The sequence below is a fragment of the Lingula anatina genome, chromosome 3, assembly GCF_051362555.1.
Source record: "Lingula anatina isolate TDL-2025a chromosome 3, LinAna3.0, whole genome shotgun sequence".
Classification (NCBI taxonomy): Eukaryota; Metazoa; Brachiopoda; class Lingulata; order Lingulida; family Lingulidae; genus Lingula; species Lingula anatina.
This window is the reverse complement of record NC_141769.1, coordinates 33,927,192-33,950,792: the sequence shown is the minus strand read 5'-3', so window position 1 is coordinate 33,950,792 and position 23,601 is coordinate 33,927,192. Positions and strand designations below refer to the sequence as shown.

Sequence of the window (23,601 nt, the reverse complement as noted above, 5' to 3'; positions counted from 1 at the left end):
AGTATAACTTCTAAAATAATGGCCTGATTATGCTGATTTTCGAACTCAACCTGCGTTTTAGTAAGATTGACCACTCCTGTGAGTATGATTACAATTGGCCAGTCCGTTTTTCTTATATTGTGTTATCAGTGTTGTATTTATATTGAAAATAGTGAAAAAACAGCATAAATTCCCTAAAAATGGCCCAATCATGCTGATTTTCGAACTTGACCTGCGTATTATGAATATTCATCAGTTCTGTAAGTTTCAAGTCAAAAGGTAAAATGGTTTTCCACATATCGTGTTATCGGTGCTGCATATCTGCTGAAAAAAGTGAAAAAACAGCATAAATTCCCTAAAAGTGACCCGATCATGCTGATTTTCGAACTTGACCTGCGTATTATGAATATTCATCAGTTCTGTAAGTTTCAAGGCAAAAGGTAAAATGGTTTTCCACTTATCGTGTTATCGGTGCTGCATATATGCTGAAAAAAGTGAAAAAACAGCATAAATTCCCTAAAAGTGACCCGATCATGCTGATTTTCGAACTTGACCTGCGTATTATGAATATTCATCAGTTCTGCAAGTTTCAAGTCAAAAGGTAAAATGGTTTTCCACTTATCGTGTTATCGGTAAAAGTGCACGGCGACGACGGCGACGACGACGGCGTCGACAGACGCAGATGATGGCTATATGTACAGACACATCTGTGTCTGTACATAAAAAGTTATTTTTCTTCTATGAAATCTTGCATCTGGAGAAGAATGTCACATAGCCAAATTTTCAACAATTTCATGTTTAAATGTTCATTTATTGACACTGAGTACAAGATGAGATTTAATGACATGTAAATGACAGACAAATGGTATTTGAATTTTATAGTACCATAACTGAATTATGTAGAATTCCCATTAAACACAATACTGTGCCAAGTAGTAGTACGTATTTGTCACAATCTCACACTGAAAGTGATATTTTTTAACACAATGTCAATGACAGCTGGTATTCTCAACCGAATTTCTACATAGCAGAAATATAGCAGCATTGTACAAATTAATATGTATAATGCTTCATGATCTGTATAATGAAACTTCTTGCTAAAGCAGAATATGCTAAGTTAAAGCACTGTTTAACGGACTTGATGCAAAACAATTGAGTGTATTTCACCTGGACTTGTTGTCTTATACACATTCCCATTTATTTCACACCTTGTATGTCCTTCACCCATCTTGTCAAGTCCATCATTTCATCTTTAATGACCTTCACCTGGCAATGTCAACGACCTTGGACTCAGAATGACCTTCACTTCATGGCCTTCGGGTGACCTTGGACTTGGAAGGCATGTCTTGGCATAGCAGCCAGCCCCATGGGGTTTCTAATGCCTTGTGTGTGAAATTTCCACAACCAATGGCACTGTATGACCTTCAGGTGACATCTTTTTTCTTCCCATACTGTATAATGACAGGCTTGCCCTTCAGATTGTAACCATTCACTACAGACAAGGCATGGCCAGCAGTTTCAGCACCTAGAAACAGCAATGCTTTCATCTTTAAATACTTGCTCACAGCAAAAATCTAATCATCTGTAGTGTGTGTGTGAGTGAGAGAGAGAGAGAGAGAGAGAGAGACCGACTTACTGTCAAATGTAACAAATGCCTGTCCTTTCATCTTCCTGTGCTTAAAGAGTCTGAAGATAATTCTAGGTCCAGCAGGATTCTGGAAGCGAACAAACAGTGCCACTAGGTCCTTCTCCTCCACAGACGGGGGCAAGTTCTTCAAATACAGAGTCTGAAATCAGAGGACCAACATTAAAACTGTATTCACCTCAAAATGACAGTGCCTTTCCTCTTAGTCTAAGACACATCCTTTTCACCTACGCTACTGTATTCTGTTTGTGACATTTAATAATCAACCTTAATTTTAATAAACTAATTAACTTTCTATACATTAAATGTGGTGTGGGTAATGAGGGTTACCTGTGAGGGTTCACCTGGCTCGTAGTTGTTAAATCGAGGCAGAGCTCTTATTTCTTCCAGTGTTAAGCAGTTCTGTTTGATATGTTCTTCTGACAATGGTTCTACATATACATCAAGTGTACGTGATGAGGTAAGGGACTGCTGGGTCTCTTGTCCTTCATCTTTAACATCAGATGAACCTTGACCTTGATCTGTCACTTCCTGACCTTGACCTTTGACCTTGTTATTGTCGCAGCTCTCCTCTGCTGCATCACAGGTAACAACAATATTGTCAGACACTCCACGATCCAATTTACTGGAATGTAATTCTTGTTTTTTCATCTCCTCCTTTGTCAGGGGCCCACAGAATTCAAAGTCTGTCTCAGCTTCTTTTGTATTTACGTCTGATCCTTGCCCTAGTAAACCCTCATCAACTCTAGAATACCCTCCTTCCATCCTGGGTTTGACCTGACTGACCTCTTTAATGAGAGAGTGTAGGTTGTTCATGGGATGGTCAGCGGGGTAATCTGTCTTGGTCCAGTTCTTAGTAGTGACCAGGACCTGGGTCAGCTTGGCCTTGTTACTGTCCTGGGAGATGGCCTTCTCCAGGTCCATAGCCTGACGGGACAGCTGGGCAGTGCCTGGAATTGTGGGATTCATATTTAATACTCGGTGAAAGATTTGCATTTATTTCACGGCCATAATGCACCTGACACTGGTATCTCACGTAAACACATATTAACACTGCCTATATATATATATATATGCAAAATGTACCTTAGTAGGGGTGTATGTATAAAAGACAAGTGTAAGTTTTTTTCAAATCAAGTCCACCACTTCAGTACATAAAACTTTTTTTTCTTATTATAAGACAAATATTAGGACCTATGTTGAATGCAATCCAAATAAGGGGTAGAGCTTAAAGCACAAGCCAGTTTTATTATTTGGATAAAATTAGATGGCATCTTACTCACCCCCAAATGTGTCTGGTTTTGAAAGCTCAACCTCTTTCTGGGCAATTTTCTTCTCTATTTCTTGCAGTTTTTTCTCTCTGACTTCTGAGGCCATCCTCAGTTTACTAGAGCCAGTCTGTAAATGACAGGAATGAAGATAACTTGACACAATAAAACCTGGAAGTGAAATTTTTCTTCTACAAGACTCTGTAGATTAAGTCTCTTGCCCATGGGTGGTCTTTTCTCCTTCTTTGTAGTTTCTTTTTTCTTTCGATATAGTTTTCAGTTCCTTGTAGTAAAAGTATGTATTAGTACTAGGATGCTGAAAATCATCTGGCTTCCCTTATGTAAATATAATTACAGAACCAAACCAAATCTGTGGCCTTTCACAATTCTTCAGTTTGATTGGTCCCAAATCACTTTGCAGCTTCCTTTTTACCTCATCCATAAGTTTATTATCCTAGCTGAATATCACCATGGAACCTTCACATACTTTTCATAATATTCTACTTTTAAATATTTCATTTTATAAAGTTAAAATTACTTGTTAAGTTCAATCTAGTTAAATATCAGCATCTTCACATACTAGAAATTATATTTTATACTTAAAATATTTCATTTCTAAGTGATAACTACCTGTAAGGTCCCTGTATCAGCCTGTATCTTCAGCAGCACCTCTTCCTCACTCAGTCCATACTGTCTCAATATCTGGGCCCTTGTCTCCCTCTCTGTGATGGTCCTGTACTGGTCAAGACTTAACTGACCGCTGGTCACTCCAGACTCTGGTCGGAATACAGTCGCCTCTGAGAAAACCTTCTTCTGGCGCATCTGACTGTGAAATGTTATTGACCTCAACATCTTTGTGTAAATTGTACTTTATGACTCACAAAAATCTTGTCAACAAGTTTATTACAGTCTTCAATTTTGACCAGCATGTTCTACAGTTTAGACCCTAGACTTTCTCCATTTCCTTTTAAACAGACTCCAAAGTAGACCAAAGTGAAGAATGACAACGTGGACCTTTTCCTGACTAAAAAGTGTGGTTAGCCCTTACCCCTCCCCCCCCCCCCCCACCACATCGCATGAATTTTTGTGCTACATCCCTATAACCCTTGTGCTACACTATAAAAGTCTCTCTAGACCATAACTTCTAAAGTTTATCACCATACCAAGTTAGCCATTTACAAACCAAACACATACTCTGCCAAAGTGACATCAGTTTTCAGCTGCTTTTCCAACAGTCTCTTGAGTTGCCTCTCTCCCTCAGTCTCAATATCTTCTGCAGGCATGTCCAGTCTGGCGTACTTGGAAAGTGGCGGTCTGCTGGCGTCCGGACCCATTTTGACCACTGCCCCGCTCTGGTACCGTCTGGGATTACCACTGAACAGAACAGATACAGCAGCTACGGTCAGGAATTCTAAGGCTTCGTTCACATGCAATGTCTATTTTCTATTTTCTATTTTCGGTATGTCTTATGATCACGGTCTGTGCACTGAATATCCCGCGGCGTAATTACCGGCAGCGCGAGCCAGTTACTATAAGTTACTATAAGTAACTGGCTCGCGCTGCCAGCAATTACGCGAATTATGTGAACGAAGCCTAAGACGTTTGGCAAAATTGTATTGAAAGTTGAAATCCCCTCAAAGCGGCACAATATTATCAAGGCAAATGTCTAGCCCTTGAAAAATAGGGATCCACAAAATATCTCACGGGCACTCAGGACATACATGTATCTTTAGACTTTTACTGCCATGTGTTTATAATCGTCTCCATGAAAAAGGACATTTTTAACATGGACTATGAATCTTCGCGGATAATAAAACCTAAAATGACAGTGAGTTAAAGAACTGAAGCATTACCATGGAATTCCAGTCCTGCTGTACGAGTTCGGGTCCTCCCTGAGAGGTCGACCATTCACTGACCCGCCTGGCATTCTGGCTATATAATGATGTGCAGTGTTCCACCTAACTAAACTGTTACTGTTATGGGTCCACTGTCACTGTCAGCTTCCATTCTGACAGTCGGTGTGACGTCACAAGATGGCCGCCACGACCGGAGCTGGGTAAAAACAAATCAGCTAGGTCCATTACTCCCAATGTTAAAATGATGAATTTTGATTGTCTGTATCTCTCACGCTGGTAGATAGTTGAACTTGACAACTGTTTAATTATATCAGCATAGGTATTCAGTGTCAGGAAATTGCCAGCAACGACCTTTTCTAGTATTGATGCCGATTTTATCAGCGTTAGAAATCCACCTCTCTAACACTGTAATTATTAACCCATTGTAGCCCTCGTCATCAAAACGGCAGCCATACTGGAGGGAGACCGGAATCGTCTGCTGCGCATGATCATGTCTACATGTACAATTTAGCATTTAATTTCTGTTTTCTTTGATATTAAACCGAGTAAAATGATGAATTACTGCAGGGTATATGATAGAGAGAAGATAAATAACTTTACAAGCGTTCACAGACTGCCTGCAGTGGTAACAATCCAAGGTGTAGGGACGAAAACCGTAAACGGAGGAGAGACTGAGGAGTGGCTTTGAATCAAGACTCATCGGACAAGTAAAGGATAAAACTAATTTATTTTACAGCAAAGAATGAAGACCCAGCTGTGCAGCCTTTACCATAAAAGAAAAAAGTAGAAAACCAAAGACCGAGGTGTATAAGAGGGGCCGTAGCAATAGTCCGAAGGTTCAATAGTCCGAAGGTTCATTGGTCCGAATATTCACCTTTGGACCAATGAACCCTTGATTAAAAAATCGATGAAAATGTTACCACTTTTCGGACCAATGAACCTTCGGACCAACGAACCTTCGGACTATCGAGACGCCCCCGTATAAGATATGAGCGCACGTACACTGCATATTAGTAGTGCCCAAAAAGTCTTGGTGGAGAGTGTGTTGTAAAAACGTGTGGAAATACCCAGGCAGGGTTTCGACTTTCATTATGAATACTCACTTATTGCCTTGGGTGTAATTTGTTATCAGTTATGGTGCTCTTTGGATTTTATCTGCTGTCATCTACCTCTTTAATACCTGGTTAGCATTATTGTCAATTAGTGTCAAGGCTACAGTACAATGTACACAGCTCAGCTGGGCCAATTAAATCAATTACCTGTGTCATGTGTATTTGGAAGTTAGTGGCCTGATTTTAGATTTAGTGTAGTGTTAAAGATACATACAAAGTCAATTTTTTGTCACAAAAACCAACCAAATGCCAGCATACAGTTTCAAGTAGGATAACTAAGAAAATTACCAAAATGCATTGTTTAATTTTACCCGAAAATGATGTTTGAACAGATTTTTCTGCTGGCATTCTAAGCTGTATGTCAATGGGGCAGGAAAGTAGGTCACGGAAGTAGGTTAAATTTACAACCATAAATTTAAAGAAAGGAGCAGTCTAAAGGTATTTTACAGCTGATCGAGTGATCTATTCAGTTTATCCCTTGGCACGTCAAATTTATTTGAGTCATATAAGAATATAGTAGAAGTGGTTTACATGTGTTACTGGGAATCCACGCTCCACCAATGCTCGGTTCGTATGTACCTTTAAGAGTAAATCTGTTTTGTAAGTATATATTCTAGCTCAGGTACCATTTAAATGAATGAACTTAATGAAATGAATTTGAAAAATGTTGAATTCTGTGTTTTCCTACTGTATTATGATGCAAGTTACAATATGAATAAAAATAACTACTGAGTATTGTTACCTTTTTTTGTTAATTTACATTTAGAAAATTGATCTGTTACATTGTTATGTTACATTGTTATGTTACATTGAATGTCATATGTTTGAAAAATACATTGCTTCTGTGAAGGTCTGGACTAATAATAAAATGCTAACAATGTTGCTACTGTGAATGGTTGAATTCATGGTAAAATATTGAACTCTCAAACAACAGTCATGTTACAAATACTTCCTAATGAACCAAAATGAAGCACAAGAATGCTGAAATAATTTCTGACAGCTTCATAATGTACAGTTAAATCATATCTGACAGCAATACTTCTTGTCACAACCCTGCATACTGTCTTCTTTGAGTCCGTAAGGGTTGATCCCGATGGTCAGCTCAAATTTCTCCTTATATCTATCCTTTATGTAAAAAGTTGCTTCTATGAAAGGTTGAACTTATGATTACACAGTAAACTCTCTAAAACTATAACTGTTATTACCCAATGAACAAGAAAAATGAAGTACAAGATAACTGAACTAGGTTCTGACAAATCCACGATGTTGGGATACAGGGGTAGGTCACGTCTCACGGATTTCATGTCTTTGGACTGTCTTGAGTTTATATGGGTTGATCACGCTGATCAGCTGAAGTTTTCACATGTATATACTCTTTTTCTTTTGGTGTACTTGATCACGATATGAAGATTATTTCATTTTATTTGGTTCATCTATATTTACGCTACTATTCCCCGTCGTTCTTTCCCTCCAGAATGGCCGCTGGACGAGTGTTACGGAGCAAATATGACGTCACTGTAATGGGTTAATACAGGGGGCCGTAGCGATAGTCCGAAGGTTCAATAGTCCGAAGGTTCATTGGTCCGAATGTTCACTATAGAACCTTCGGACCAATGAACCCTTAATTAAAAAATCGATGAAAATGGAATGGAATGTTTATTGATCATAAAGAACCTTAACATACAATGTACAGATCATCGATAGTGTACATATCTCACGGGCACTCAGGACATACATGTATCTTTAGACTTTTACTGCCATGTGTTTATAATCGTCTCCATGAAAAAGGAAAATGTTACCACTTTTCGGACCAATGAACCTTCGGACCAATGAACAGGCCTACCCAACTACCAGACTCGGCACCTAAGGATCCTTAATTAACCGGTATTTCGGACCACGCTACCCGTTTTCAAGGTGTGTGTCAGATGGCATTTCGAGGTATCATACCCCAGAACAAATTTTGTAGCACGACTGCGGGCTCATCCACGCTCGGCTGAACAACCTGAAACTGTACTCTTACTTTAGAGTACTCTATTTTATCGTCTCTATGGGGGTATATGGGGACTTTCTACGACATTCGGTTTGAATGTTTTAACCACTTTTGATAGGGCTTTTTTGCATTGTATTAGATTAATGTGGCAGTCTAAGGTTCATCTATGTGGCTTTCAAATTTATGCACCCGGTTTTAAAATCATATAGCGATTTTACGACAATCCTTTACTATCCAATCAAGGTGACAGCCGAGCATGCCAGGGCTCATCCTGTCGGTGTTCTGGCTGATACTCCGAAATGCGATCTGACACACACCTTGAAAACGGGTAGTGTGGCCCGATATACCGGTTAATTCAGGATCCTTAGGTGCCGAGTCTGGTAGTTGGGTAGGCCTGAATGAACCTTCGGACTATCGAGACGCCCCCATTATACATGTGTATACAGTACATGTATGAGCTGCAGTTACAGTTTTGATTGTTTTTCAGGTTTGGACTTGCAATGGCTTTGTTATCGGATGTATCTCTGGAATCTGTCCTCTGACAGCGATTGAAGAGAGCTTACCTGGATCTTCAAACAATCAAAGAGCCCATTTAGGTGGTTTAATTTGAAGAAAGTTATCAGTTGGTGCCAATATAGAAATTGGAACTAAAACAGATACGATATTCTCAAGCGTGCTTGTTGTATTTGTCTTTGAAAGTGGGAGCTGAAAGAGGGCTCTAATGACAATTTACTAGTCTGATTTTATTTCTTACATTACTTGCCATTTTAAGAATTTGAAGAATTTTTTTTTTTTTTTTTTTTTTTTTTTTTTTTTTTTGTAATTTTTTAAAATTTTGGACAGGATTATAAGTTTACATGCTCAATTAACTTTTTAATTATCATACTTTGAAGTGCATAAATAGCAATAATGTGCTATTGGATCACATAACTAATACTTTTTCTTTGTGATGTCGCACACTTTCCACCAGAAGATAGGACACAATCTTGAAGGGATATCAATGAACATATGATATGAACTACTGTAACAGCTAGTAGAAGAAATAAGCAGGTGGAGCTGTTTGCTGAGTAAAATCTGTTAACCCCATGCTCAAGTTTACAACTATAATATATATATAAACACAAATTTTTGTCTGTTTTAATTCAAGGTATATTCCTAGTTGTCTCTCTGTAAATAAACTGTTAGTCTGCTACATTAGCCATGTCTTTTCTGTTATAAAATGGGAGCAACATTGCATTTAATGGAACACTACCTATTTGTGTTAGGACAAAGTTAATGAAAATCTTGGGCTTAACTTTAGACATCGTCAGTCTTAAGTATGCAGGAGGTACAAAAGTAATGCCCAGATTAAGAATGAGTTGTTAATGGCCTGGTAAAACTGTCCATCTCATACTAATAGTAAGCTTTGGGACTGGTAATAATGAGGTTCAAGTAAATTCTCTTGACTAGGAAAAACTTTTCTTTTAATTTGTTATGAACCCATTTTATTTCACTTTTAATTTTATATTAAAAATTGTTAAGGATATGGTCACACTTTGCCCAAAGGTCTTTATATACTGCATTACACATTCATTCTTTTGGTACTAATAAATAATTTTTCAGTGTTCATTGAGTAAATAATTAAAACGAGTGATGTCATAATTGCGATTTTGGGATGAAAAACAAAAAATGGTTAATTCTCAAATTTTTCCTTTATCTGAGCACCCATGATCACCATTTCAGTACCAATTTAATGACATCATTTAGTACTCCAAACCCCTGCAGGAATTTTTCTTAAAAGTCTTAGTTAAGATTTTATCATTGATAAAGCAAAATAATGCTTTTGATTAATGAAATTCTGTAATTAGGGGTTCATAACTCCATAACAAATGCATTTAAAGCAAAACGACTGCACTGGATTGTGGCTCACACATTTGTGGTCAACTCTGCCAATTTTCTGGATAAAATCTTCTTCAGGGATGTAGTTATGCCCAACATCAATTGCTATCTTGCCTCAAATTATAAAGGTGATAAATTGATGAAATCTATGAGTTGTTATGCTTATACATTGCAACTAGTAATATAAACACAGAATTTTTGATATTTTCGAAGTTTTTTTATTGTTTTAAATCAGCACAAAGATAGATGCATTTTTTGATAATTAGATACAGAAAAAACTTCATTTTTGGTATCTGGATGATATTAAAGGGTTACAATATCCTTAAAGACTGGTAGTTATTCATCAGGTCTGACAAAGTTCATAACTAATAAGATTGATTGTCAATACTAAATTTCTTATAATAAAATAAAATAATGACTGTTGGTAGTATATATAATAGGAATTTCCAATTTAATTCTAAAGATAAAATAAAGAAAGTACATATTTTGAGTAAATAAAATGTGTCTATGGATTATATTTCTTAAATTCATATATTTCTTAAAAATGAAATAATACTTATCATAATTTCTAAAAACAAATTAATGACAATAACTATCCCCAAATAAACAATATTTGTAATCTGCATTTGATTTCCATACACAGTATATGCAGCATTCCAATTTAATGGACATACTAGTAAGCTTTGTGTACTGATGCACACCAGTGTCATTTCACTTTATTTATTATTACTTAATAATCAAGTTAAGTTCTCTTACACGTAGCAGACATGAATAAATACACAGATATCTCAGTAATAAACAATAGTACATGTATAAAAATTATGCAACATTAATTACCACCCAACTGATAATTATCATGTAACCAAATAAATGTGTAAATGTATGCATGTGCAGATACAAACTCACATTAAACACTCTACAACATAAAGTTCTAACAATAAAGTTTACCATCAAATATACAAATAAAAATAGATAAATTTCAACACATCAGTTGTGAAATAAATTCATGAAGGTAATATAGATCAGGCCCTTAGCCAGCAGTTTGAAAAGGGGGTTCTTTTTCTGAAAAAGTGACTTTTTTACCATGAAACTTTGTGTACCTAGATAAAATTTACCTGGAGGGGACCTTTTCCCCAGCAAAAAGGGTGGTTTGTTCAAACCCTTCAAACTCCCCTGGTTATGGACCTATAGATTAATTTAAAAGTAAAAACTTTTGTTACACCAGCACTTCATGGTTAAATTATCAATTTATGAACTGTCAGAACTATCCAATAGAGAATTTGAACTATCATAACTATAATTATTGATTTTATTTTGCAATTCCAGAACCCATGCAGTGACACATAGGTTTTCAGTCCTCCTTATGATGAAGTGGATGCAGAGGTAAAATAAAATATTTTAGAAATTGTAAACCTCCATGGATACACTTAAAGTAATGTGATGTTTTGTAAACATATTCATTGCAGAATAAAACTAGAATAGCACTCAGAGCAGGCTGGTCCTTGCTGAGGTGGCTCTTTTCTTATCATTAATTGATTAATCAATAGATCACCATCAAAATCTAATCAATACTAACTTCTCACTTTTCCTAATTTGTTATCCAAACCCACCCTAACTTCTTAAGTTAGGCTGTTAACTAACAAACTAACATAGGCAAAAACATAACCTGCTTAGTAGAAGTTATCACATATGATAACATACATGAACATCTCAGAATTATATAACACATTTGTATGCCTTAAATAAATAGCCAGTTGTGAAGTATTTAAACAGGAGGCAATGATCTTACATTTTGCACCAAACTATGTAGGTCTATATATTTTTATTGCAAGATTTTTCTTCACATAAAGTGATGAATAATCCTTTGGGGGAAAAGTAACTTGACCAGGCACCCACACATAAATTATATAGTTAGGATGGATAGCCAGGCAACCACATAAATTATATAGTTAGGATGGTTAGCCAGGCAACCACATAAATTATATAGTTAGGATGGATAGCCAGGCCCCCACATAAATTATATAGTGAGGATGGATAGCCAGGCCCCCACATAAATTATGTAGTTAGGATGGATAGCCAAGCCATCACATAAATTATATAGTTAGGATAGATAGCCAGGCCGCCACATAAATTATATAGTTGGGATGGATAGCCAGGCCCTCACATAAATTATATAGTTAGGATGGATAGCCAGGCCGCCACATAAATTATATAGTTGGGATGGATAGCCAGGCCTTCACATAAATTATATAGTTAGGATGGATAGCCAGGCCGCCACATAAATTATATAGTTGGGATGGATAGCCAGGCACCCACATAAATTATATAGTTAGGATGGATAGCCAGGCCGCCACATAAATTATATAGTAAGAATGGATAGCCAGGCCGCCACATAAATTATATAGTAAGGATGGATAGCCAGCTGCAGGCCGCCACATAAATTATATAGTAAGAATGGATAGCCAGGCCGCCACATAAATTATATAGTAAGAATGGATAGCCAGGCCGCCACATAAATTATATAGTAAGAATGGATAGCCAGGCCACCACATAAATTATGTAGTAAGAATGGATAGCCAGGCCGCCACATAAATTATATAGTAAGAATGGATAGCCGAACAGTGATGGCAGAGCTGAGGGAGGGGGACCTTACATGGGGACAGGCCCAGCACGTAGCCAGAGACAGGGCCAAATGGAAAGAAGTGACTGTGGCCTTATGTCCCACACGGGACGAAGAGCACTGATGATGATGATGATGATAATATCATCATCATGAATATTCCTAGAAAAGTCAAGACTGCCTAGATAGAGGAGTGAGCACATCCTAGATATCCTTGCAAAAAATAAGACTGCCCAGATATTTTTTACAAAACTAGGGACTCTTTAGATATGTTTGTAGAAGTTAGAACTTCAGTGTCATTTTATTGTAGAGGTTGGGAGATTATGGAGAAATCCTTGGAGATGTCTATGGAGACATTTTAAGACTTTGGTGAAAACAGCCAAGAGGTAGGACATAAGTATATACATGGAAATTAAACTATCTGCAAACATTTTTCAAGTTTTGTTAGTATTGATTAAGCATTATATATATAACTTTTCCAATATTTATGTGGAGTAAATTGGGACTGAGTATAGATTGAAATAATACTGTTGATCTGCATATATTTTTCATGAAGTTTTGTTAGCATTTTACAATCAGGGTGAGCCAAAAAAACTCCCATTTCACAGCCTTGCATACATTTTTTTTTTTTCGATAATAGATACATTTTCAGTTTTCACTAATTAAATTCCTAAGTATTTACACAAGTGTCATTTTTCATATGACATATCATCATTATAATTTTGGGGTTAAAAATACAAAATCAGTTTCCCTTTTACCTACGCATAAATATTGTTTCGACCAAATGATAAAAGCTTAAGTTACAATTTTATTGCATTAAATGAAGCAAAATAAAGCCTATGTTCAATGATACAATGTTATTAGGTGCTCTGTACTCCATGGCTAAAACATAATTAAACCAAAATAACAACAAAATATTGAAAACCCACACACTTGATATCACCTTTGCCAATTTTCGTGAAAACATCTTGTTCAGCGATGGAGTTGTGCCATATACAGATCGTAAGCCCTTCCAGTACCCTAGAGGATACTGTATATAATTTGTACAATATGAACATTTTCTAGTGCCTCTATGACTGGGTTCCCACAGATCTAGATCTATTCATCAAGATCAACTTAACTCCCTGGGGGTTCACGCTAAATTGTCGGTTAAGCTGACAGCAACCTAGTGAGACTCCCCAGGAGGATAGATTGATCTAAATATCTGTGGGAATGGTCTCTTTGAACTGACCCATGTTCACAAGTACAGTACAAATTGAATTGTTCACTGTATTAATATCAGGGTGTTTAGAGCCTAGTGCATCATCTACTTCCTATCTGTTTTTAAAATAAGCTAGAGCCTCTTTATTCACCCATGGCTTGCAGTACTCCAACAACGTTGTATAAGGTAGCAGTATCAGGGTGTTTGGGATCTACAGTATAGGAGCTCTTCATTTAACTCCAGACATTTTGTATGATAGTGTAATGCCTCTTTGTACTCGCCCATATTTGTCAGGACACAACCAATATTGTTGTATGATGCAGCAGTATCAGGGTGTTTGAGACCTAGGAGCTCTTCCCTTACCTCAAGACATTTTTTATGATAGTCAAGTGCCTCTTTGTACTCACCCATGGCGTGTAGTACACTACCATTATTGTTGTATGAGGTAGCTGTGTCAGGGTGTTTGAGACCTAGGAGCTCTTCTCTTACCTCCAGACATTTTTTATGATAGTCAAGTGCCTCTTTGTACTCACCCATGTCTTGTAGTACTCCACCGATATTGTCATTTGAGGTAGCAGTATCAGGGTGTTTGGGACCTAGGACCTCTTCCCTGACCTCAAGACATTTTTTATGATAGTCAAGTGCCTCTTTGTACTTACCCATGTCTTGTAGTACTCCACCAATATTGTTGTATGAGGTAGCAGTATCAAGGTGTTTGGGACCTAGGAGCTCTTCTATTGCTACCAGACATTTTTTATGATAGTGTAGTGCATCTATGTACTCGCCAATGTTTCTCAGTACACAACCAATATTGTTGTATGAGGCAGCAGTATCAGGGTGTTTGGGACCTAGGATCTCTTCTATTACCACCAGGCATTTTTTATAATAGTCAAGTGCCTTTTTGTACTCACCCATGTTTCTTAGTACACAACCAATATTGTTATATGAGCCAGCAGTATCAGGGTGTTTGGGACCTAGGACCTCTTCCCTTACCTCAAGACATTTTTTCTGACAGTCAAGTGCCTCTTTGTACTTACCCATGTCTTCTAGTACTCCACCAATATTGCTGTATGAGGTCGCAGTATCAGGGTGTTTGGGACCTAGGACCTCTTCTCTTACACCGAGACATTTTTTATGATAGTCAAGTGCCTCTTTGTACTCACCCATGTCTTCTAGTACTCCACCAATATTGCTGTATGAGGTCGCAGTATCAGGGTGTTTGGGACCTAGGACCTCTTCCCTTACCTCAAGACATTTTTTCTGATAGTCAAGTGCCTCTTTGTACTTACCCATGTCTTGTAGCACTCCACCAATATTGCTGTATGAGGTAACTGTGCTAGGGTGTTTGGGACCTAGGACCTCTTCTCTTACACCCAGACATTTTTTATGATAGTCAAGTGCCTCTTTGTACTCACCCATGTCTTGTAGTACTCCACTAATATTGCTGTATGAGGTAGCAGTATCAGGGTGTTTGGGACCTAGGACCTCTTCCCTTACCTCCAGGCATTTTTTATGATAGTCAAGTGCCTCTTTGTACTCACCCATGTCTTCTAGTACTCTACCAATATTGCTGTATGAGGTAGCAGTATCAGGGTGTTTGGGACCTAGGACCTCTTCCTTTACCTTCAGACATTTTTTATAATAGTCAAGTGCCTCTTTGTACTTACCCATGTCTTGTAGTACTCCACTAATATTGCTGTATGAGGTAGCAGTATCAGGGTGTTTGGGACCTAGGACCTCTTCCCTTACCTCCAGACATTTTTTATAATAGTCAAGTGCCTCTTTGTACTTACCCATGTCTTGTAGTACTCCACTAATATTGCTGTATGAGGTAGCAGTATCAGGGTGCTTGGAACCTAGGACCTCTTCTCTTACCTCCAGACATTTTTTATGATAGTCAAGTGCCTCTTTGTACTCACCCATGTCTTCTAGTACTCTACCAATATTGCTGTATGAGGTAGCAGTATCAGGGTGTTTGGGACCTAGGACCTCTTCCTTTACCTTCAGACATTTTTTATAATAATCAAGTGCCTCTTTGTACTCACTCATGTCTTGCAGCACACAACCAATATTGTTGTATAAGGCAGCAATATCAGGGTGTTTGGGACCTAGGACCTCTTCCTTTACCTCCAGACATTTTTTATGGTAGTCAAGTGCCTCTTTGTACTTACCCACGGCTTGTCGTGCATGACCAATATTGCTGTATGAGGTAGCAGTATCAGGGTGTTTGGGACCTAGGACCTCTTCATTTACCTTCAGACATTTTTTATAAAAGTCAAGTGCCTCTTTGTACTTACCCATGTCTTGTAGTACTCCACCAATATTGCTGTATGAGGTAGCAGTATCAGGGTGTTTGGGACCTAGGACCTCTTCCTTTACCTCCAGACATTTTTTATGGTAGTCAAGTGCCTCTTTGTACTCACCCATGGCTTGTAGTACTCCACTAATATTGCTGTATGAGGTAGCAGTATCAGGGTGTTTGGGACCTAAGACCTCCTCCCTTATACTAACACATTTTTTTATATATTCAAATGCCTCTTTGTATTCACTCATGTCTTGCAGCACACAACCAATATTGTTGTATAAGGCAGCAATATCAGGGTGTTTAAGACCTAGGACCTCTTCCTTTACCTCCAGACATTTTTTATGGTAGTCAAGTGCCTCTTTGTACTCACCCATGTCTTGTAGTACACTACCAATATTGTTGTATGAGGAAGCTGTGTCAGGGTGATTGAGACCTAAGACCTCCTCCCTTACATCAAGACATTTTTTTATATATTCAAATGCCTCTTTGTACTCACCCATGTCTTGTAGTACACTACCAATATTGTTGTATGAGGTAGCTGTGTCAGGGTGTTTGAGACCTAAGACCTCTTTCTTTACCTCCAGACATTTTTTATAATAGTCAAGTGCCTTTTTGTACTCACCCATGTCTTGTAGTACTCTACCAATATTGCTGTATGAGGTAGCAGTATCAGGGTGTTTGGGACCTAAGACCTCTTTCTTTACCTCCAGACATTTTTTATGATAGTCAAGTGCATCTTTGTACTCACCCATGGCGTTTAGTACACTACCAATATTGTTGTATGAGGTAGCAGTATAAGGGTGTTTGAGACCTAAGACCTCCTCCCTTACATCAAGACATTTTTTTATATATTCTAATGCCTCTTTGTACTCACCCATGGCGTGTAGTACACTACCAATATTGTTGTATGAGGTAGCTGTGTCATGGTGATTAGGACCTAGAAATTCTTCCTCTGCCTCCAGACATTTTTTATAATAGTCAAGTGCCTCTTTGTACTCACCCATGTCTTGTAGTACACTACCAATATTGTTGTATGAGGTAGCAGTATCAGGGTGTTTGAGACCTAGGACCTCTTCCCTTACCTCCAGACATTTTTTATGATACCCAAGTGCCTCTTTGTACTCACCCATGTCTTCTAGTACTCTACCAATATTGTTGTATGAGGAAGCAGTATCAGGGTGTTTGAGACCTAGGACCTCTTCCCTTACCTCCAGACATTTTTTATGATACCTAAGTGCCTCTTTGTACTCACCCATGTTTCTCAGTACACTACCAATATCATTGTATGATGTAGCTGTGTCAGGGTGTTTGGGACCTAGAATTTGGGACTCTTTCCTTACCTTGAGACATTTTTTATAATAGTCAAGTGCCTGTTTGTACTCACCCATGTTTCTCAGTCCACAACCAATATTGCTGTATGAGGTAGCAGTATCAGGGTGTTTGGGATCTAGGAACTCTTCTATTACCTCCAGGCTTTTTTTAGAATAATCAAGTGCCTCTTTGTACTTACCCATGTTGTTTAGTAACCCACCAATATATTTGTGCACTTCTGCTATTTCAGTTGGTTGACCTTCAAAATATATGGTTATTTCTCCCTCATTTGAACGAAAAATTGATAGAGCTTCTTGATACAGATATAGCATATTGAATGTATTTGCAATCTCTTGCAGGATACTGAGTGTGATTTTTTTCTGTTGTATGTCAGAAGTGCAGAGTTCCATTTTTAGCAAGGTAGCAGTCATATGTAAATGGGGCACCAGTTTTGACATATTTTCAAAAAGCGAAGCTTTAATATTATGCACAATGTATAGCTGGCGCATACACCTTATGTAATAATCACAGTATTTCTTTCGTGTGTGAGTGATTTCATTGCTGTCAGTTTGTGCAAGGCACTCTGCATACTCCTTCACCAAAGGATGCAGATCATAGGTATTTTGGACCAAACTCAAGAGTGATTTAGCACTAAGAATGTCAAGGACAGATTCACATTCATCCTCATCCATCTCCAAAATCTCTGAGACTTCTTCTGAATTGAATGCAACTGGAAATATATGCAGTCCCCTAAACACCTTTTTCTCTGTGTCATTCAGTGTTTCATAAGACATTTCTAAGCAGGTAAGCATACCTTGTGATGCAGGAATGTTAGGTAACTGAAGAGAGGGAAGTACTTTTTTGCGTTTCATTTTCCCTAACACTTTATGTACTGTTTTGAGCTTGATCTGGGCAGCTACCAATTTTAGTGCAAGGGGATTGTGGCCACATCTCTCTGATATTTCACCTAAAGCGTCTGTCTCACTATCTGTGGGGCTGATCATATTCTCCCCCCAAAGGACTTCACGTGAAGATGTTTTATCAAGAGGAGGGATGTCTATAGTAACTGTGGTTTGTGACAGAAGACTGAAGGATTCACGACTGGTGCATAAAAGAGTGATATGTTTTGATGAATTCATGACTTCCTCTAGTAACTGTAGAAACTCTTGCTGGTGTGAATTCAAAACGCTGTCATTATTATCAAGGATAAGGAGAGTGTCCGTTGCTAAATTAGACATAGTTTGTGTGAATTTGTTCTGATAATCACTGTAAATATCTTTCAAAAACTGAGTTGGGTGATAGTGCTGCACAAGTGATAATTTAACAGAGTCAAGATTTACAGCTTTTCTCATATCAATATACAAGACATCTTTTCTGACATCTTTTCTGTGATGTCCAACCTCAACAGCTATGCTTGTTTTACCTATGCCGCCCATCCCAGTCAAGAGAATGAGTTTTTTATCTTCAACTTGCTGCAGTATTTTCTGCACCAGGTCCACTCGTCCCTTCAGCTCTGGATTTCTGTTTGGAAGGTTAGTAGAGATGAGCTCACAAGGTGCTTCTGTAATTGAAAAATAAACATGCAAGAAAAAAACTTTCATCCATAAAAAAAATTTAAATTCTGAAAATGTCATGCATAAAAAGACTAAAGTAAAAGTTATAATATTACATATTTTATTTTCCTATAATTATGGCGGTAGATTTGATGTTTGAAGTATGCCAGTTCCTGTCATTGTGCACATTTCTGTGAAGAACACTCATGACTGTAAACTGAAAGTTGTCTTTATTTATACGCTGGTGGACAATCAATATAATAGAGCACAGTCCTTCTTAGCTATGAAGATACCGGTAGCTTCTCTCACTATTCTTCATACATGTAGCACACTCGATATGTGTTAAATACATCATACCTGCTGCATGCAGTGGATCAGTAAGCAACTTGTCATAGTCATCACTGGTGTAGATTGTGGACAGTGATAGCAGCAAAGCTTTCAAATCTGTAAACTGGGTCTGAAATGCAGCATCTGTGAGACTGGCGCCCCCATGTGAAAATTTGTTGCGATATTTCTTCACTCTGCCAATCTGGGCCTCCATGGACGTGTCAGTTATCGGTGGATTCTCCCAACTGCCCTTTGGGTTCAGTGTCGTGATATTTCTTAACAGGACTACTGTAAGAGTCACATCTAAGTCCTTCAGTGTCACAGTTGTGGAGGGATTCCCAGAAGGGTATAGAAGCTTCATTTGGCTTGCATTCAAAACATTCCTTTTTTTCAACTGCAGCAAAGCATGCTTTGCTTTTTGGTCAGCTAGAATATCAAACAACTTCCCTCCATTTGATGGATCAAACAACCCTGGATAAGTTGTTTGTAACTGTATACTGAGGACATCTTGAAGCACATCTTGTGACCAATGTATCAGTAGTCCCATACGCATTGTGTTTTCTATCTCATTTCGGGGAGTGGCAGCAGTCGCCATTTCGTTTTAGGTCTGAAAAAAATGAATGTCTCAGTGTGAAATAAGGATTTAGTTTTGGGTAAAGGTTTTGCTGGCTTTTTTAAAGTAGGCCTCAACCACCACAAGATAATGGGAAATTTTGCTTTAACACTTAAAAGAGGGAGCCCTGTTAACATTTTCCCTGTCTTTAGAAAAGTCATACATACAAGATTTTTTGGAAGAGACATGGTACATGTATATATTGCATTAAGGTGGTCCTTCAACGCTTTTTTTTTAAATTTCTTTAATGGAAAATTGATACAATTTGTCATTGGTTCAGACATAATTAAGTTAATGAAAAATGGTGAAACACAAGTCATTGTCTTTAATTTAGTTCACTAGAAAATGTTTTTAGTTTGAAGAATATAAATGAATAGATAAAGACGTATTCAGAAGTGAAACAAGGAAGTATAGACCCAGACAGCCTCAATAATCTGGCCCACGTCTGGCCCAGATCTGGCAACGTCTGGCAATATCTGGGCCAGATTTTGCCAGACACTTGCCAGACCTGGGCCAAGTCTGGCAAAGTCTGGCATTTATGCCACATTTTGCCAGACACTTGCCAGATCTGGGCCAAGTCTGGCAAAGTCTGGCATTTACGCCACATTTTGCCAGATGCTGCCCAGACTTGGGCCAGATATGGTACTTTCATTTTCAATTTTTATTTTCTATTTATTTATTTTTTATTGACCAGTGAGCTGAATGCATTGAACTGACGTCATTTGATAAATTTTGATTTAATTTATCTCTCTCTTTTTTCTTCAAAGTCCCCTCATAAGTGTGCTATTTGTTTAATTTGACTTGACATTTGAATGAATTCACTGATCTAAAACTTTTTTGGACTACTCGTTCCGCTGTTGTAAGATTCCGCTTTTTATGCTAAGCCGGTCAAGGACCCGGATGTAGCGTTTCTTAGAGTTATGGATATGAAAAAAGCATAAGCGTATCAAACTGATACAATTTCGTTGAGTGATTTGATTCGTGGTGCGATTTATTTCGAAGGCATCAACACTGGCGACGAGGATAAACACTAGTGCAAAACTGTGAGTCAAGTTTCTTTGAAAAAAATGGAGAAAAAATGTGAAATTACGGAATTCGAACCGTACAGAAGTCCGGAGACATTGGGTCACGCTCGACGCGATGGCTAGACAGTTTAAACTTTTCGCTGACGGAAAAAGATTGATCTTTTCAAAACCAACGAACGGCATGAATAATGAACAAAGATAGAAAATTAAAAATACATGACAAAGGAGACGCGCGCTTATGTTGTATTCAGCAGGGACAGGTGTACAACTTACAAGATATTTTCAGGACTCTCCCAAACACAGGTTAGAAACATGAATATACATAAGACAGTTAACGCTTTGAATGAAATTGGAACACCAGAAACTGAGTATGATGAAACTGAAGTCATTTGACAAACCAAGCCAGTCTAAACATTACGAGTTTAGACATGAAAAACGAAGTAGAAACTCCCTGACTGAGAAAACATGGAACGTTGGATCACTTTGCAAAACTCTGCAAAACTGAAACTATTATTCATGTAAATGACAGCTTTGAACATGAAAATCCAGGAGTGCATATACATTTGGTGTGGGAACCAATGCACAGAAGACATGGAGGAAATAGAGGAGGTGTTAATCTCAGTGTATTACCAGATTCAGGTGCATATTGTAATATCATTGATGAAAATACATGGAGAATGCTGAAATCCAAGAAAAATAAATGTGGCTCTTGTGGAGGACCAGAAAACAAACAGTATTATTCATGTACACGTCTGAGAAACCTTTAAAAGTGAAGGGAACATTTGAATATGACGTAAAGGCAAGCAAAGGAAGAGACCAGTAGTAGTGAAAGGACATGGGATTTGATATGAGTTGATTAGTTTTGAGAATTTTCAGTGTGGTTTAAGGAATAAAAGTTGGAGTTCATATGCTATTCTGCAAATGTTTGAAAAGACATTTTAAAGACTGAACTGTCAATTAACATGTTTTGAAAGGACCGTTTCTCTCCAAGAAAGGAAGGGATGTTGTGTTTGGACTTGACATTTGAATGAACTTTTGTTAACTTGGTAGAGTTACTTGTTCCATTGTTGATTCCTTTAATAATTATAAGCTCGTCAAGGAGGCGGGTGTATCATTTCTTAGTGTTATGGATTTGAAAAAAGCGCAAGCATTGCAAACTGGTTCAATTCATTGAGTGATTTGATTCGTGATGTGATTTAATTCAAAAGCATTGATACTGGGGTTTGTTTTTGTGCACATGTAATTCTCTTTTAATTGTACATCTATATCTGTGCTGGAGTATACATATTTTTTTTTCAGAATTTACACGTATGTACAGTACTGTAGCCAGCATGCAAGTTGAATTGAAACAGTTACTGCATGGTTATTTATAATTTTGTTATAACTCTCCATCATCTAAAAAAGAATGTTTTTTCATTCATTATTCAAGATTTATTCATTACAAAACTATATTCATTAGTGATTATTATTATTAATGATATGTTTGAATTAGTTTAAAAATGACAATGTATAATATTATTTAGGTTGAGGTGTGCAAAAATATTTCCCCCTCAAATCCCCCCCCCCCCCATGTACATGCATAATTAATTACAATTTTTGTAATTTGTGTTAATTCAGATTCGATGAGCAGCTTTGTGTTGAAAAAAAAATTGTTGTTATAACTGTTTTCTTTACATGTATGTAAGTGACATTTCCTCCTGTTAAGTGTCTGTATATTTGCCTTTTTGCAGTGTGTTTTTTTTTTTTTTTTTTTTTTTTTTTCAAACATACAAATTGTTTTGTACAAAAAGACAAGGAGTGGCCCTTAATTTGTTGCATGTTAGTTGCCAGCAAGGTTATATAATGTGTAATAATTTTGTTTAGGCTTTTAGCACAGAATAAATACTTGAATCTTGAATCTTGTATGTTTTTTTTTTATAGTTATCTTATTGAATAATTAAAAATAATTAAAAAAAGAAAAAAAAAAAAACAATCTGGGCCATATGTGGTCCATGTCCGGCCCTAATCTGGCCCACATCCGGCATGCCATACCTTTGCCAGATATTGCCAGATCTGGGCCAGATCTGGCCACATGAGCAAATGTGAAATAATAAAAAAAAAACAATCTGGGCCATATGTGGTCCATGTCTGGCCCTAATCTGGCCCATTTGAATATGATCTGGCCCATATCTGGCCCACATCTGGCATGCCATACATTTGCCAGATATTGCCAGATCTGGGCCGACATCTGGCCATATGAGCAAATGTGGACTGGGCCAGATGTGGCAATGTCTGGGCCAGATCTGGCCCAGACATTGCCACATCTGGCCCACATGTGGCAAGCCATACCTTTTGCCAGACATTGCCAGACGTTGCCAGATCTGGGCCAGACGTGGGCCAGATCACTGAGGCTGTCTGGGGAATGTAGTAAGGGTTAAATCAGTATATAAATTATATAAATGTGATTACTGTATGGAAATAGTTTGAGTGCAGATAGCTGATATACCTGGTGATGAAATTTTTAACAAATTGCAGTCTTTAACTCACCTTGAAATGGATTATCAAATTCCTTGCTGGGGGCAAATGAAAACTACGTCTTTGTCACCTGATGTAAGGTTGTCATGTGACATACGGGTATTTTAGATATGAAATGATAACTTTTTATGTAAATGGAAGATTCAGCAACCAAATAATGCAAAAACTGACTGTGAATTGGTAGGCAAAATCAATTTCAAATTTGCCTTATATCCCTTGCTAATTTTTCTGATTGGAAAATGTCCAATTCTGTATCGTCACTTGACACAGATACATGTATGTGTTGTTATCAGTAATGGCAGTTTTGTGGAGATTGGTTATTTATCACAGGCCAAGTACATGTAGGATACTGTTCTTTTCATTAATTTGACTGAAATTTATGTTACAGTACTAAGTAGGTCAGC

At 37.6% G+C, this 23,601-nt stretch overlaps 2 protein-coding genes across 3 annotated transcripts; both read right to left on the bottom strand.

The window, feature by feature from the left end:
* Positions 1-769: 769 nt before the first annotated feature.
* LOC106155793 (RNA-binding protein 41) lies at positions 770-5,157 on the bottom strand. Of its 2 annotated transcripts, none has more exons than XM_087007535.1 (7): positions 4,746-5,157; positions 4,087-4,266; positions 3,523-3,718; positions 2,908-3,022; positions 1,955-2,574; positions 1,616-1,766; positions 770-1,519 (listed from the first exon to the last, which is right to left on the bottom strand). In XM_087007535.1, exons 1-7 carry the CDS (start codon positions 4,817-4,819, stop codon positions 1,404-1,406), a joined length of 1,452 nt encoding a protein of 483 aa, XP_086863661.1. In that variant the 5' UTR covers positions 4,820-5,157; the 3' UTR covers positions 770-1,403. The 2 variants fall into 2 exon arrangements, with proteins under 2 accessions (XP_086863661.1, XP_086863662.1); XM_087007536.1 differs by having other exon boundaries at positions 770-1,504; positions 4,746-5,154.
* Positions 5,158-12,729: 7,572 nt separating this feature from the next.
* Positions 12,730-23,354, bottom strand: LOC106163909 (uncharacterized). Its single transcript, XM_087007531.1, has 4 exons — positions 23,210-23,354; positions 19,076-19,652; positions 16,162-18,726; positions 12,730-16,035 (listed from the first exon to the last, which is right to left on the bottom strand). The coding sequence occupies exons 2-4, from the start codon at positions 19,638-19,640 to the stop codon at positions 13,745-13,747; spliced, it is 5,421 nt and encodes a 1,806-aa protein (XP_086863657.1). The 5' UTR covers positions 19,641-19,652; positions 23,210-23,354; the 3' UTR covers positions 12,730-13,744.
* Positions 23,355-23,601: the final 247 nt, after the last annotated feature.